This window comes from Microcebus murinus, chromosome 10 (assembly GCF_040939455.1).
Source record: "Microcebus murinus isolate Inina chromosome 10, M.murinus_Inina_mat1.0, whole genome shotgun sequence".
Lineage (NCBI taxonomy): Eukaryota > Metazoa > Chordata > Mammalia > Primates > Cheirogaleidae > Microcebus > Microcebus murinus.
This window is the reverse complement of record NC_134113.1, coordinates 102,413,983-102,430,690: the sequence shown is the minus strand read 5'-3', so window position 1 is coordinate 102,430,690 and position 16,708 is coordinate 102,413,983. Positions and strand designations below refer to the sequence as shown.

The following is a 16,708-nucleotide window of genomic DNA, read 5'->3' as shown; positions in this document are numbered from 1 at the left end:
CATTAGGGTTAGAGTTTTGTGGTAGTTTTAGAGTTAGCATAAGTGTTTCAGGTTACAGAAAGGAGTAGGGTGTGGTTTTGTGGCAGTGCTATGTTTAGGGTTATAGTAGTTGAGCCTGGGTTAGGGTAGGATTAGCGTTACAGTAAGGGTTAGGTTTGCATATGGTACTTCTTTAGAAAGAACATTATGTTTGTGGTACAAATGAGACGTGAAACTATAAATTCTGATTCAGTTTTCAGTGTAAAGCAAGTTTTTAATTACTGCACTTTGACAATTCTTACTGTAATTAACTGTAGATATGTATCTTTGGAATATCTTTATGATATAACTATTGTAAATTTGGCTTGTTTCTAGGAAACTCTACACACTCACATTTCTCATAGAAAACAACTGTCTTAACAATGCAATTTCTCATTTCTTTGTGTAAGTCACTCTAAGTGTGTGCATTTGGAATTTCCTTACGTAAGTATATACTGTTAATTATGTGCAATTCACAGGAAACTATAAACACTGTTTAACTTTCACAGTAAAGCAAGCGTATGTATATTCAATGCACTTCTAGGTTAGTCTTAGGGTTAGGGTTTCTGCTTTCAGTTCAGGTAGGTTTTGGCGCTAGGCTTAGGGTTAGATTTTCATTTATGTTTAGAGTTAGGGTTAGGGTTGGGATAGGGATAAGATTAGAGTTAGGATGTGAGCAGGGCTAAGGTTAGGGTTAGGGCTTTTGAGTTTGGGTTAGGGTTAGGATTAAGATTTGGTTAGGGGTAGGGTTAGTGTTGCATACGGAAGTTCTTTAGAAGGTACATTATGTTTGTTGTTTGAGTGAGATGTGAAACCATCAACATTGTTTAGGTGTCAGTCAAAAGGAATTATATATGCAATGAACATTGTCACTTCTTTTTGTAAGTAACTCTAAATATGTATCTTTCAAATATTTTTATTATATAACTTACTGTAATTTTGGCTTGTTTTCTAGGATACTCTGCACATGGCTTTAGTTCTCAGAGAAATAGGAATTTGTAAATAATGTATATTGTCTGTTCCTCATTAAGTGTCTGTGAATATTTAACTTTTGAATTATTTATTTAATAATTTATTGTACCTTATGCGTGTTTTCTATGAAACTCTACACTGCTTCATTTCTCAGAGAAAAGCAACTGTGTTATTAGTGCAATTTCTCACATCTTTATGTAAGTCTCTCTAAATGTTTGCATTTGGAACTTACTTAACAAAGTTTATACTGTTACCTATGTGCGTTTCACAGGAAACTAGAAACACTGTTTAACACTCAGAGAAAAGGAAGTGTATATATCAATGCACTTCTAGGCTAGTGTTCGGGTTAGGGTTTCACCTTTAAGTTAAGGTTAAGGTTTTGCTCTAGGTTTAGGGTTAGAGTTAGGGTTTTAATCTAGGGATAGGATTAAGGTTAGGGTTACAGACAGGGCTAGGGTTTGAGTTAGGGTTTTTGAGCTAGGGTTTGGGTTAGGGTTAAAGTTAAGTTTAGTGTTGCTTATGAAACTTCTTTACAAAGAACATTATGTTTTTTGTAAGAATGTGATGTGAAACTATAAACATTGATTCAATTGTCAGGTTAAAGCAAGTTTATAATCAATCTACTTTGTCTATTCTTTCTTTATGGTACTGTAATTATGTATCTTTGAAATATTTTTATGATATAACTTTTTGTAACTTTCGATTTTTTCCAAATAGCTCTTCACACTGTTTCATTTCTCAGAGAAAAGAAACTCTCTCATCAATGAGATTCCTCAGTTCTTTGTGTTAATCACTCTAAATGTTTGTGTTGATTACTTCTTTTTGAACGTAGATACTCTCTCTTATGTGCTATTCACCAGAAACTAGAAACTCTGTTTAACCTACCGATGAAAGTAAGCATATATTCAAAGCACCTCTAGGTTAGTGTTAGGCTTAGGGTTTCAGCTTCAGGTTAGGCTTGTGTATTCGTGCTAGGGTTAGGTTTTCAGGTTAGGGCTATAGGTAGTCTTAGGTTATCGTGCTAGGGATAGGATTAGGGTAGGGTTCTGGGCAGTGCTAGGGTTAGGATTAGGGTTTCTGAGATATGATTACGGTTAGGATTAGCGTTATGGTTAAGGTTATGGTTAGGGTTGCATATGGAACTTTTAAAATTTATTTTATTTTACCACATTATGAGGTTACAAATTTTGTTAGGGTTACATATATTGCTCCTACCATTCTTCCTCCTCTTACCAAAACATCAAGCGTGTACTACCCTCATATGGTGCACATTGCACCTATTTTGTAAATGTAAACTCTCCCTCTCCTCCCCACTCTCATTTGCCCACCACCCTATAAAAGCTTTTTCCCCCATTTTTTTTGACGTTTGGGTTATATTCGTATCGTTGCCTTTCGCTTGCAAGGGTTAGAGGTTTTCTCTCTCCCCCCCAATTATGCTTGCCACAACCCTAATTGTGTATCTCCCCCTGCCCTAAACCCTAGTGGGCACTCTCCCCATTTGAGCACCATACTTTTAATCAGTCATTACCAATTTGATGGCAAGTAGATGTGGAGCCCATTTTCTTGATCTCATGTCAACCTCACTTTGGTTAACGGGTTTAAGCTTAATGCAGGATAGCATAAATGGTTCTAGCTCACTGTCATTTCTTAGAATTGAATAGTATTCCATTGTGAGCATATACCAAATTTTAGTTACCCACTCGTGAATTGATGGACACTTGGTTTGTTTCCATGATCTTGCAATGGTGAATTGTGCTGCCACAAACATTCAGGTGCAGATGTCTTTATAGTAGAATGTCTTATGCTCTTTTGGGTAGATGCCCAACAATGCCATTGCTGGGTTGAATGGTATTTCTATATCTAGCTGTTTGAGGTATCTCCATATTCTTTTCCACAGAGATTGCACTAATTTGCAGTCCCACCAGCAGTGTAGGAGTGTTCCTGTCTCTCCACACCCTCGCCAGCATTTGTTGTGTTGGGATTTCTTGATACAAGCCATTCTCACTGGTGTTAGATGGTATCTCATTGTGGTTTTGATTTGCATTTCTCTGATGATTAGAGATGTTGAGCATTTTTTTATATGTTTGCAGGACATTATTCTGTCTTCTTTGGAGAAATTCTTGTTCATTTCCATTACCCATTTCTTGATGGGATTGTTTGATTTTTCTTGTTTATTCTTTTAAGTTCTAGGTAGATTCTTGTTATTAGACCTTTATCAGAAGTGTAGAGAGCAAATATTTTCTCCTATTCTGTGGGTTGTCTATTTGCTTTAATGATGGTTTCCTTAGCTGTGCAGAAACTTCTTAATTTGATGAGATCCCATTTGTTTATTTTTGATATAGCAGTGATTCCCTTCCTAAAAATTTCTTTGCCTAGTCCAATGTCTAATAGGGTTTTCCCAACGTCTTCTTCTAGTGTTCTTAAGATTTCATGCAGTCTGTTATCCATCTTGAGTGAATTTTTTTGAGAGGTGAGAGATATGGATCCTGTTTCAATCTTCTGCATGTAGCTAACCAGTTTTCCCAGCACCATTTATTGAAGAGGGATTCTTTTCCCCATTGTATATTTTTGTCTTCTTTATCAAATATTAGGTTGCCGTATACAGATGGTTTCATCTCTGGTATCCCAGATCTATTCCAGATATCAATGTATCTGTGCTTGTGCCAGTACCAGACTGATTTAAGTATTATTGTTTTATAGCAAAGTTTGAAGTCAGGAAGACTGATTCCACCCAGTTTGTTCTTCTTACTTAAGATTGCTTTGGCTATATACGAGGTTTTTTCTGGTTCCATACAAAGTGCAGAATTATTTTTTCTAGATCTGTAAAGAATGCTGGTGATATTTTGATGGGGGTTGCATTTATTCTGTAGATAACTTTAGGTAATATTCACATTTTAACGATATTTATTCTACCCATCCATGAACAAGGTAGATTTTTCCATCTGTTCAAATCATCTGCAATTTCTTTTTTTAGTGTTTCGTAGTTCTCCTTTTATAGATCTTTTGTATCTCTTGTTAAGTATACTCCTAGATATTTAATTTTCCATGGGGCTGTAGTAAAGGGTAAGGTTGCAAATAGAACTTCTTTAGAAAGAATATTATGTTTGTTGTACAAATGTGATTTGAAACTATAGACATTGGTTCAGTTATCTTGGAAAAGCTATTTTATAATCCATGCACTTTGTAACTTTTTTCTGTAAGTAACTGTAAATATGTATCTTTGAAATATCTTTATGATGTAACTTAATGTAACTTTGGTTTTTTTTCTAGGAAACCCTATACACTGTTTCAGTCCTAAGAGAATAGCAGCTGTGTTATCAATGCAATTTCTCACTTCTTTGTGAAAGTCACTCTAAATGTTTGCATTTGGAACTTCCTTATGAAAGTATATACTGTTACTTATGTGCGATTCACAGGAAACTAGAAACACTGTTCAACTTTAAGAGAAAAGCAAGCGTATATTCAATGCACTTCTAGGCTAGTGTTAGGGTTAGTATTTCGGCTTTTGGTTAGGGTTAGGGTTTCGCGCTAGTGTTAGGGTTTTCAGTTAGGTTTAGAGTTATGGTTAGGGTTTCAGGCTAGGGATAAGATTAGGGTTAGAGTTTTGGAAAGGCCTACAGTTAGGCTTAGGGTTTTTGAGCTAGGGTTAGGGTTAGGGTTAGAGTTAGGGTTGCATATGTTACTTCTTTAGAAAGAACATTGTTTGTTGTACAAATGTGATGTGAAACTATAAACATTTGTTCAGTTGTCAGGGAAAAGCAACTTTATATTCAATCCACTTTGTCATTTCTTTCTGATTGTAATGTAAATATGTATCTTTGGATTCTGTCTTTGATATAACCTTTTGTATCTTTGGGTTATTTTCCAGGAAACTCTACACACTGCCTCTGTTCTCAGAGCAAGAAAATTTGTAAGTAACGTACATTGTTGGTTCTTCGTTAAGTCACTGTAAATATTCACTTTTGGAAGTATTTATGTAATAACTTATTTTACCTTTGCATGTTTTCTATGAAACTGTACACACTGCCTCCTTTCTCAGAGAAAAGCACCTATGTTATCATGCAATTTCTCACTTTTTTGTAAGTCCCTCTAAAACTTTGCATTTGGAACTTCCTTAAGAAAGTGTATATTGTTACTTATATGCGATTCGTAGGAAACTGGAAACACTGTTTAACATTCAGAGAAAAGTAAATGTATATTCAATGCACCTCTAGGCTAGTGTTCGGGTTAGGGTTTCACCTTTAGGTTACAGTTAGGGTTACACTCTAGGTTTAGGGTTATAGTTAGGGGTTCGAGCTAAGGATAGGATTAAGGTTAGATTTTTGGACACGGCTAAGGTTAGGATTAGGGTTAAGGTTGCATATGGAATTTCTTTAGAAAGAACATTATGTTTGTTGTATGAATGTTATGTGAAACAATAAACATTGGTTCAATTGTCAGGGAAAAGCAAGTTTATAATCAATATACTTTGTAATTATTTCTGTTAATAACTGTAAATATGTATCTTTGAAATAGCTTTATAACTTATTGTACCTTTGTGTTGTTTCTAGGGAACTCTACACACTGTTTCCTTTCTCAGAGAAAAGCTGTCTTATTAATGTAATTTCTCATCTCTTTGTGAAAGTCACTCTAAATGTTTGTGTTTTGAACTTCCTTATGAAAATATATACTATTACTTATATGCTACTCAAAGAAACTAGAAACACATTTAACTTTGAGATAAAAGCAAGTGTATATTCAATGCACTTCTAGGCTAGTGTCAGACTTAGGGTTTTAGCTTTTGGTTAGGCTTATGTATTCATGCCAGGGTTAGAATTAGGGTTAGTTTTTCGTGTTAGGGTTAGAGTTAGTGTTAGGGTATTGGGCTAGGGTTACAATTAGGGTTAGGGTTTGGGGCAGGGTTGGGTTTAGGATTAGAGTTTTTTAGCTATGGTTAGGGTTAATATAAGGTTATGGTTAAGGTTAGGGTTAGGAATGTATATGGAACTTGTTTAGAAAGAATATTATGTTTGTTGTATGAATGTGTTGTGAAACTGTAGACATTGGTTCAGTTGTCTGGGAATAGCGATTTTATAATCCATGCACTTTGTAATGTCTTTCTATAAGTACCTGTAAATATTTATCTTTGAAATATCTTAATGATATAACTTAATGTAAGTTTGTTTTTTTTCTAGGAGACCCTACAACCTGTTTCTTTTGTGAGAGAAAGGAGGCTGTGTTAGCATTGCCATTTCTTAGTTCTTTTGGAAAATCACTCTGTTTTCATTTGGAACTTCCTTTTGAATGTATATACTGTTACTTATGTGCGATTCACTGGAAACTAGAATTTTCAGATAAAAGCAAGCGTATATTCAGTGCACTTCTCAGCTAGTGTTAGGTTTAGGCTTTCAGCTTTGGGTTAGGCTTAGGTATTCGCACTAGGGTTTCGAGGTAGTGATAGGATTAAGGTTAGCGTTTTGGACAGGGCTAGGGTTAGGGTTAGGGTTTTTTAGCTATGGTTTGGGTCAGACTTAGGCTTAGGCTTAGGGTTAGGGTTACATATGGTAATTCTTTAGAAGGAACATTATGTTTGTTGTACAAATGTGAAGTGAAACTGTAAACATTGGTTTAGTTGTAAGGGAAAAGCAAATTCATATTCAATACACTTTGTTACTACTTTCTGTAAGTAAATGTAAATATGTATCTTTGAAATATCTTTATGATATAACTATTATAACTGGGTTGTTTCTAAGAAACACAACACACTGTTTCATTTCTCAGAGAGAAGCAACTGTCTTATCAATGCAATTTTTCACTTCTTTGTGTATGTCTCTCAATGTTTCATTTGGTACTTCCCTTTGAAAGTATATACTGTTACTTATGTGCGATTTACAGTAAAGTAGAAACACTGTTTAACTTTCAATAAAAGCAAGTGTATATTCAATGTACTTCTAGGCTAGTATCAGGTTTAGGGTTTTGGCTTTAGTTTAGGGTTAGTGTATCCTGCTAGGGTTCGGTTTAGGGTTAGGCTTTCCTGTTGGTTTTAGAGTTAGGGTTAGGGTTTCAGACTAGTGATAGGATTAGGGTTATGGTTGGGCAGGGCTATGGTTAGGGTTAGGGTTTTACCTAGGGTTACTGTTAGGATTAGGGTGATGGTTAGGGTTAGTTTTAGGTTTAGGGTTGCATATCCAGCTTCTTTAGAATGAAAATGATGTTTGTGTTATGAGAGTCATGTTGAACTATAGACACTGGTTCATTTTTCAGGAAAAGCAAGTTTGTAATCACTGTTCTGGACACTTCTTTCTGTATTTAAGTATAAATATGTATCTTTAGAATACCTTTATGCTATAACTTGTTATAACTTTGGGTTGTTTTCTAGGAAACTCTTCACGCTGTGTCAGTTCTCTGATAAAAGCATATTTTTAATTATCTACATTGTCCCTTCTTCCTGTAAGTCACTGTAAATATTCACCTTTGGAGGCTTTTTATGTAATAACCAATTGTACTTTATGCATATTTTCTATGAAATTCCACATACTGCATCATTTCTCAGAGGAAAGCAACTGTCTTATCATGAAATTACTCACTACTTTGTTTAAGTCTCTGTAAATATCTGCACTTGGAACTTCTTTAGGAAAGTATTTACTGTTTCTTATATGCGATTCACAGGAAACTCTGAACAGGTTTTCACTTTTCCTAGAAAAGCAAGTGTATATTCAATGTACTTCTAGGATAGTCTTAGTGTAGGTTAAGGGTTAGCATTAGGGATAGAGTTTCGCACTAGGGTTAGGATTAGGGTTAAGTTTTCGCACTACTGTCAGGGTTAGGGTTGCATATGGAATTTTTTTTAGAAAGAAACTTATGTTTTTATGTGAATTGGACTGGATACTATAAACACCGCTTCAGTTCTCAGAGAATTGCAACTGTGTACTCAACACACCTTGACTCTTCTTTATATAAGTCACTGTGAATATTTCCATTTGCAGTTCTTTTTGATATAACTTAATGTATATCTGTGTGTTTTCTAGGAAACTCTACGAACATCTTCATTGTTCAGAGTAAAGCAAGTGTGTTATTAATGCAATTGCTCACTTCTTTGTTTAAGTCACTGTAAATAATTGTACTTGGAACATCTTTATGAAAGTATTTACTGTTTCTTATTTGCGATTCACAGAAAACTGTAAACACAGTTTCACATTTTCAAGAAAAGCAAGTGTATATTCAATGTACTTCCAGGATAAATTTAGGGTTAGGGTTAAGTTTAGGGTCTCGCCTTAGGATTAGTTTAGGGTTAGGGTTTCACACTAAGGTTGGGGTTAGGCTTTGGCCTTAGGGTTAGAGTTAGGGTTAGGGTTTCACCCGAGGGTTAGGCTTAGGGTTAGGGTTTCTAATTATGTTTAGGTTTAATCTTGCATATGGAATTTCTGCAGAAAGCACTTTATTTTTTTTATTTGAATTTGCCTCGATTGTATAAACTCTCCTTCAGTTCTCTGTGAAAAACAAGTGTGTACCTAACCCACCTTGACTCTTTTTTTGCGTTACTGTAAATATTTCCATTTGGAAGTTCTTTATGAATTAGTTTAGTGTATCGTATGTGTTTTGTAGGATAGTCTACATACTTCTTCAGTGTTCAGAGAATAGCAAGTTTGTTATCAATTAAATTTCTCACTTCTTTATTTAAGTCACTGTGAACTTGAACTTCTTTATGAAAGTATTAATTTTTTCTTATGTGTGATTCACAGGCAACTCTAACCACAGTTTCACTTTTTAGAGAAAAGCAAGCGTATATTCAATGTACTTCTAGGATAGGGTTTGGGTTATGGTTAGTGTTAGGGTTAGGAGTTGGCCTTAGGGTTACAGTTAGGATTAGGGTTTCACGCTACAGTTAGGGTTAAGGTTAGTGTTAGGCTTTCGCCTTTCGGCTGAGTTACAGGTAGAGTTAGGGTTTCACACTACAGTTAGGGTTAGTCATAGGGTTTGGCTCTATGTTTTGTGTTATGATTAGGGTTAGTGTTAGTGTTAGCGTTTGGCCTTATGCTTAGGGTTAGGATTACCCTTAGGTTTAGTGTTAGTATTCCGTATTCTCCCAAGGTTTAGAGTAGGGTTTCACACTTGGTTTAGGATTAGTGTTAGGGTTTTGAATTATTGTTAGGGTGTGTCTTGCATATGAAATTTTTTTAGAGAAAGTTTATGTTTGTTATGTGTATTTTCCTGGATATCATCAAGACTGCTTCAATTGTCAGAGAAAAGCAACAGTGTTCTCATCACACCTTGCCTATTCTCTGTTTATGTACTGTATATATTTTCATTTGCAAGATTTTTATGGGATAACTTTCTGTATTCTTGTGTGTTTTCTATGAATCTCTACAAACTTCTTCTGTTTTCAGAGAACAGCAAATGGTTTATCAATGCTATTTCTTTCTTTTCTCTTTAAATCATTGTTAATATTTGCACCTGGAACTTCTTTATGAAAGTATTTACTGTTTCTTATGTATGATTCACAGGATACTCTAAACAGAGTTTCACTTTTCAGAGAAAAGCCAGCGTATATTCAATGTACTTCTAGGATAGTGTTAGGGTTCGGGATAGGATTAGTGTTATGGTTTTTCCTTAGGGTTAGGGTTAGAATTAGGGTTTCCTGCTAGGTTTAGGTTTAGGGTTAGGGTTTCACCTAGGGTTAAAGTTAGGTGTAGGGTTAGGGTTTCGCATTAGGGTTAGGTTTAAGGTTTTGCCCTACACGTAGCGTTATAGGTGCATATGGCATTTTTTTAGAAAGAACTTTGTGTTTGTTATGTGAATTTTCCTGAATATTAAAACACTGCTTCAGTTCTCTGAGAAAAGCCATTGTGTACTCAATGCATCTTGTCTGTTCTCTGTTTAAGTCAGTGGATATATTTTCATTTGCAAGATTTTTTTGAAATAACTTACTGTATTTGTGTTTGTTTTCTCGGAAACTCTACAAACTTCTTCAATTCTCAGAGAACAGCATGTGTGTTATCAATGCCGTTTCTCACTTCTTTCTGTATGGCATTTTAAATATTTGCACTTGGAACTTTTTATGATAGTTTTTACTGTTTATTATATGCAATTCACAGGAAACTCTAAACACAGTTTCACTTTTCAGAGCAAAGCAAGTGTATATTCAATGTACTTCTAGGATAGTGTTAGGGTTGGGGTTAGGGTTACCACTTCGCCTTAGGGGTAGGGTTAGAATTACAGTTTCCCCCCAGGTTTAGGTTTAGGTTTAGGTTTAGGTTTAGGGTTTCACCTTAGAGTTAGGGTTAGGGTTAGGGTTTTTCACTACAGTTGTGGTTATAGGTGCGTATGGAATATTTTTAGAAATAATTTTGTGTCTGTTATTTGATTTTGCCTGGATACTATAAACACCGCTCCACTTCCCAGAGAAAAGCACGTGTGTCTCAGTACATCTTGACTCTTCTTTGCTTACATCACTGTAAATGTTTCCCTTTGGAAGTTCTTTATGTATTAGTTCACTGTGTTCGTGTGTGTTTTCTAGAAAACTCTACAAAGTTCTGTAGTGTTAGAGAAAAGCAAGTGTATTTTCAATGCAATTTCTCACTTGTTTGATTAAGTCACTGTAAATATTTCATTTGGAACTTCTTTATGAAAATATTTAGTTTTTATGTGTGATTCACAGAAAACTCTAATACAGTTTCACTTTTCAGAGAAAAGCAAGCATATATTTAATGTACATCTAAGATAGTGTTAGGTTAGGGTTAGGCTTAGGCTTAGGTTTATGGTTTGGCCTTAGGGTTATGGTTAGGTTTTGTGTTTCATGCTACGGTTAGGTTTAGTATTTGGCTTAGAGTTTCCTAGGCTTGGTTAGGGTTAGGGCTAGGGTTTTGCACTATGGTTAGGATTAGGCTTATGGTTTCCCACTATGGTTTGGTTTAGGGTTAAGGTTTTGGTTAGTCTTTGGGTTAGGGTTTGGCCTTATGGTTTGTGCTATGGTTAGGGTTAGGGTAGGTTTTCCCTTAGGGTTAAGGTTATGTTTAGGGTTTAACCCTAGGGTTAGGGTTAAGTTTAGGTTTTCTCACTAGGGTTGTTGTTTGGGTTGCATATGGATTTTCTTTAGAAAGAACTTCATATTTGTTATTTTAATTTACCTGAATATTATAAACACTGTTTCAGTTCTCATAGATAAGCAAGTGCATACTCTATTCACTTGTCTCTTATTTGTTTAAGTCAGTATAAATATTTCCATTTGAAAGTTCTTTATGAAATAACTTACTGTTGTCCTGTGTGTTCTCTAGTAAACTCTACAATTTTCTTCTGTTCTCAGAGAAGCCAATGTGTTTTCATTGCAATTTCTCACTTCTCTGTGTAAGTTACTGTAAATATTTGTACTTGGAACTTTTTTAGGAAGTATTTACTTCTTGTTATGTGCAATTCTCAGGAAACTCTAAAAACAATTTAACTTCAGAGAAAAGCATATACCCAATATACTTCTTGGATAGTATTAGGGATAGGGTTAGGGTTAGGGTTTTGCCTTAGGCTTGGGGTTAGTGCTAGTGTTTTGCGCTAAGGTTATGTTTACAGTTTTGCCTTAGGGTTCAGGTTAGGGTTTCTCGCTGGGATTAGGGTTATGAATAGGTTTTCACCTTAGGTTTAGGTTTAGGGTTTTGTGCTTGGGGTAGTGTTAGTGTTAATACAGAGTTTCATGCTATGGTTAGAGTTAGGGTTTTGGTTAGGGTTTGTGTAAGGGTCGTATATATACATGTTTAGAAAGAACTCTATGTTATGTGAATATGCATGGATATTGTAAACAAAGCCTCATTCTCATGGAAAATTATGTGTGTACTCAATGCACTTTGCATCTTCTTTCTGTAAGTCACTGTATATATTTGCCTTTGGAAGTTCTTTATGAAATAACCCCTGACAACTTATACATGTTTTCTAGGAAACTCTACACACTGCTTTAGTTCTCTTAGACAAGAAATTTTATTATCAATCCAGTTTTTCACTTCTTTGTGTAAGTTGCTGTTAATATTTGCATGTTGAACTTCTTTATGAAAGTATTTACTGTTAGGTATGTGCCATTCACAGAAAACTCTAAACACTGTTTCACTTTTTAGACAACAGCAAGCGTATATTTAATGTACTTGTAGGATATTGTGAAGGTTAGGGTTAGGGTTTCACACTAGGCTTAGTGTTAGGGTTTCACACTCGGGTTAGGGTTTGGGTTAGAGTTTTGCAGTAGGGCTAGATTTAGGGTTGTGTATGGAATTTCTATAGAAAGAACTTTCTTATTATGCCTATTTGACAGGAAACTATAATCAGTGCTTTAGTTCTCAGAGAAAAGCAAGTGTGTAATCAATGTACTTTCTCACCTCTTTGTGTATGTCACTGTTAATATTTACCTTTGTAATTTCTTTGTGAAGTAACAATGTGTCTTATGTGTGTTTACTATAAAACTCTGTTCACTGCTTCAGGTCTCAGAGAATAGCAAATGTGTTATCACTGCTATATCTCACTGAATTTTGTAAGTCACTGTAAATATTTGGGTTTGTAAGTTCTTTATGAAAGTGTTTACCGTTTCTTATGTGTGATACACATGAAACTCTAAACACTGTTTTGGTTTTCAGAGAAAAGCAAGCATATATTCAATGTGGTTCTAGGATAGTATTAGGATTAGTGTTAGGGTTAAGGTTTTGAGTTACAGTTAGGGTTAGAGTTACAGTTAGGGTTATGGTTGTGCGCTATGTTTAGGTTTAGCGTTGCATATCAAATTTCTTTAGAAAGAACTTTATATTTGTTAAGCGAATTTGAATGGAAACTATAAACATTGCTTCAGTTCTCAGCCTAAATAAGTGTGTAATCAATGCACTTTCTTGTGTCTTTGTGTAACTCATTGTAAATATTTGCATGTCAAACTTCTCTATGAAAGTATTTAGTGTTTCTTTTGTGTGATTTACCGGAAACTCTAAACACTCTTTTAGTTTTCAGAGAAAAGCGACAGTATATTCAATGTACTTATTGGATAGTGTTAGTGTTACGATAGGGTTAAAGTTTTGCACTAGGGTTAGGGTTGTATATGGAACTTCTTTTGAAACAACTTCATTTGTTATGTGAATTTTACTGGAAACTAAACACTGCTTTAGCTCTCATAGAAAAGCAAGTGTGTAATCAATGCACTTTCTCGTTTCTTTGTGTAAGTCACGATACATATTTACCGTGGGAAGTTCTTTATGAAATATCTTAGTGTATCGTATGTGTGTTTTCTAGGAAAGTCTACACACTGCTTCAGTTCTCAGAGATAAGCCAGTGTGTTGTCAATTCAATTTCTTGCTTCTTTGTGTCAGTCACTATACATATTTGCATTTGGAACTTCTTTATGAAAGTATTTACTGTTAGGTAGGGGCGGTTGACCGGACACTCTAAACTCCGTTTCACTTTTCAGAGAAAAGCAAATGTATATTCCATGTACTTCTGGGATATTTTTAAGGTTAGGTTTAGAGTTTCTGCTTAGGTTCAGTGTTAGGGTTTCATGCTAGGGTTAGGGATAGGGTTTTATACTAAGGTTAGGGTTAGGGTGTTATGTGGAATTCTTCAGTGAGAACTTTATAGTTGTTATGTGAATTTGACCGGAAAGTATAAACGCTGTTTCAGTTCTCATCCAAAAGCAAGTGTGTACTCTAGGCATTATCTCTCTTCCTTGTGTAAGTCACTGTAAATATTTTCCTTTGGAAGTTCTTTATGTAGCCACTGATTGTATCTTTTATTTGTTTTCTAGGAAACTCTACACACTGCTTTAGTTCTCAGAGAAAAGCAAGTATGTTATCAATGCAATTTCTTGCTTCTTTGTGTAAGTTACTGTAAATATTTGCATTTGTAACTTCTTTATGAAGGTATCTACTGTTTCTTATGTGCTATTCACAGGAAACTCTTTTTGTTTTCTGAGAAAAGCAAGTGTATATTAAATGTACTCTAGGATAGTGTTAGGGTTAGGGTTTTTGCTTAGTTTTAGGGTTAGGTTTAGGGTTTCAGGCTAGTTTTAGGGTTAGGGTTGCATATGGAACTTCTTTATAAAGAACTTCTTTGTTTTCTGAATTTGACCAGAAACTATAAACACTGCTTTAGTCTTATAGAAAAGCAAGTGTACACACTTGTACACACACTTGCACTTTCATGCTTTTTTATGTAAAAGGTGTAAACTCTATTTTAGGGAAATCACTTTAATGGCTTAGAATATATTTTAGGTTGAAAGGAACTAAAGTCCTGATAATAATTGAAAAGATATTTAAAGGAAAAAGAAAGATATGGAGAGCGTGCAGTTGAGCATAAATTGAAAAATGGACTCCTCTTCGACTCCATTTTTTCTATATACTCAGAACCCCTATTTAAACCCATTTATGGACAGAGTTGAAGTAATTTAAGTATATTAGTAAAATCAGGGTAACATTGGATATATCAACATAGAACGTCAACCTATGCAAGGTCATATTTGTAAGCACCATAGCTGAAACCTGAACTCTTTGCTTCCATTTTATATGTTGCATGTTGTAGCTACCCTGTCATTTATCTCCCTGCATTTAAGTAAATAACTTAAGTATAAATAACTTCAGTAAGATAATTAAAAAATATAGTTTCATCAACTTAAATGTAGAAATGAATGTGGAGTATTCTTATATCCCTACTCAAGTTATTTAATCTCAATATTTTTATTGAAATAAAATAATTCTGTCATATAAGCTCTCTGTGAATAGTTTTGTAAAAGGATAAAATGGGCTGTAGATATCAATTACAATCAGGATGTGCAGGCTAAAATTGATCAGAACAGATAAGCAACCTCATATAAACTATTTTGGCATGCTCATTTTATTTGCTACTTCTCATTCCACCATCAATATTTATATACATCACAAGTATATTTTATATATATTTTATACACCACAAACACACATATATATGTAACTTCTGAAAACATTTTATTGGATGCTCTAAGGCTGTGCTGTCCAACACTGTAGACACTGGCCCATGTGGCTGTTGGGCATTTGAAATGTATATAGTCCAAATGGCAGTGTGCTCTAAGTACAAAATAAACACAGGACTTTGAAGACTTAGAATGAAAACAAAGTAAAATATTTCCCTAGTAATTGTATACATGTGGAAATTATCTGTCAATATAAACATAAATATTATTATGTAATTATGCAATGTGAGTAAAAATATTATATAACAGTAATATATATGCAAGCATGTAATATAATATATTTCATATTATATCTTAAAATAACAAACTATATAATTAATATCAATGTTGTTAATATTGATAACAATGTTTTAAATTTAATAAATATATTATTCAAGTTAATTTTTCTGGTTAAATCTGTATACTGGAAACATTTTAAATTATATTTCTATTGGACAACACTGTTCTATGATATTCTATTCAACATACAAAAGGCAAGTATAGAAAGGGAGGTAGGGACAGCCATGATCATTCTTTCAGAGAGGAGAATATCCCAAACACTCTTGTCATGGCCTCAAGGACATCCTTATTCCTCAGGCTGTAGATGATGGGATTGAGCATAGGAGTGAGCATGGTGTAGAAGACTGCCAGGATCTTATCTTCTGCTGGTGAGCGGAGATTCCTGGGCCGAAGATAGGTGTAGACAAAAGGTGCATAGTAAAAGGTCACTACAGTCAAATGTGTTGAACAGGTTGCAAAAGCCTTTTTTCTTCCCTCCTTTGAGCACATATGGTAGACAGAAAATAGGACCCGGCCATAGGAAGCAGTGATACCCAGAAAAGGAAGAAGGAGAAAGAGGGTTGTGCTCACAAAAACCATGTACTCATAGACCCAAGTATCCATACACGCAAGAGGCAACATGGCTGGGACATCACAGAAGAAATGATTAATGGCCCTAGACCTGCAGTAAGGAATATGGAGGGCATAGACTGTGTGTGCCAAGGAGTTGATGGACCCCAGTGTCCAAGATCCTATGATCATCTTTATACACATCCTGTTACTCATGCGGATGGGATAATGGAGGGGATGGCAGATGGCCACGTACCGGTCATAGGCCATGGAGGCCAGGAGTAAGCCTTCAGAACATGCCATGGTCAGAAAGAAGAAGCTTTGCACACCACATCCCAGGAAGGAGATGCCTTTCTGGCCAGAGAGGAAGTTGAAAGCCATCTTGGGGATGGTGCTGGAGATGTACATCAGGTCCATGAGGGAGAGCTGGCTGAGCAGAAAGTACATTGGTGTATGGAGACGGGGATCCACACGTATGAGGTGAATCATGGCTGAGTTACCCACCGAGGCCAGGAAGAATACGAGGATAATAAGGAACAAGAGAAGAAGGCCAGTTTTATTTGGTGGGAACAACCCTAACAAAGTGAAATCACTTGAAGTGTGATTCCATTTCTCCATGAAACTTTATTGCTTGAACTTCCTTGGAAGAAAAATAAACACAAAAACAAAGCACAACTCATGAAATGAAACAGAACAGGAAGATCAAAAGGAACTCACTGTATTATGGGATAAATTGCTTTTCCTCCAACACTGCAGCTTTTGTTAATTTAAATATCTGAATTAAACTTTCCCTTTCCAAATATGTCTGATAAGCATCTCAGCAAGTCATAGGTGCAAGTGTGGTTTCTCAGTATAAAGTTTAGCATCACAGGCAGCAAAGACAGACAAGATAGCTAAAGCATTCCTTCCTAGATATCTCCAGGCCAGACACCACTCGTGAGTTATCAACATGGCACA

The 16,708-nt window shown here is 35.2% G+C and overlaps 1 protein-coding gene across 1 annotated transcript; it reads right to left on the bottom strand.

Moving 5' to 3' along the window:
• Window positions 1-15,430: 15,430 nt before the first annotated feature.
• On the bottom strand, window positions 15,431-16,369 carry LOC105862176 (olfactory receptor 2L13). Its single transcript, XM_012748275.1, has one exon. The coding sequence runs from the start codon at window positions 16,367-16,369 to the stop codon at window positions 15,431-15,433; it is 939 nt and encodes a 312-aa protein (XP_012603729.1).
• Window positions 16,370-16,708: the final 339 nt, after the last annotated feature.

Coding starts and splice junctions, on each gene's coding strand:
- LOC105862176 (XM_012748275.1), bottom strand. CDS start 16,369: ATGGAGAAATGGAATCACACTTCAAGTGATTTCACTTTGTTAGGGTTG.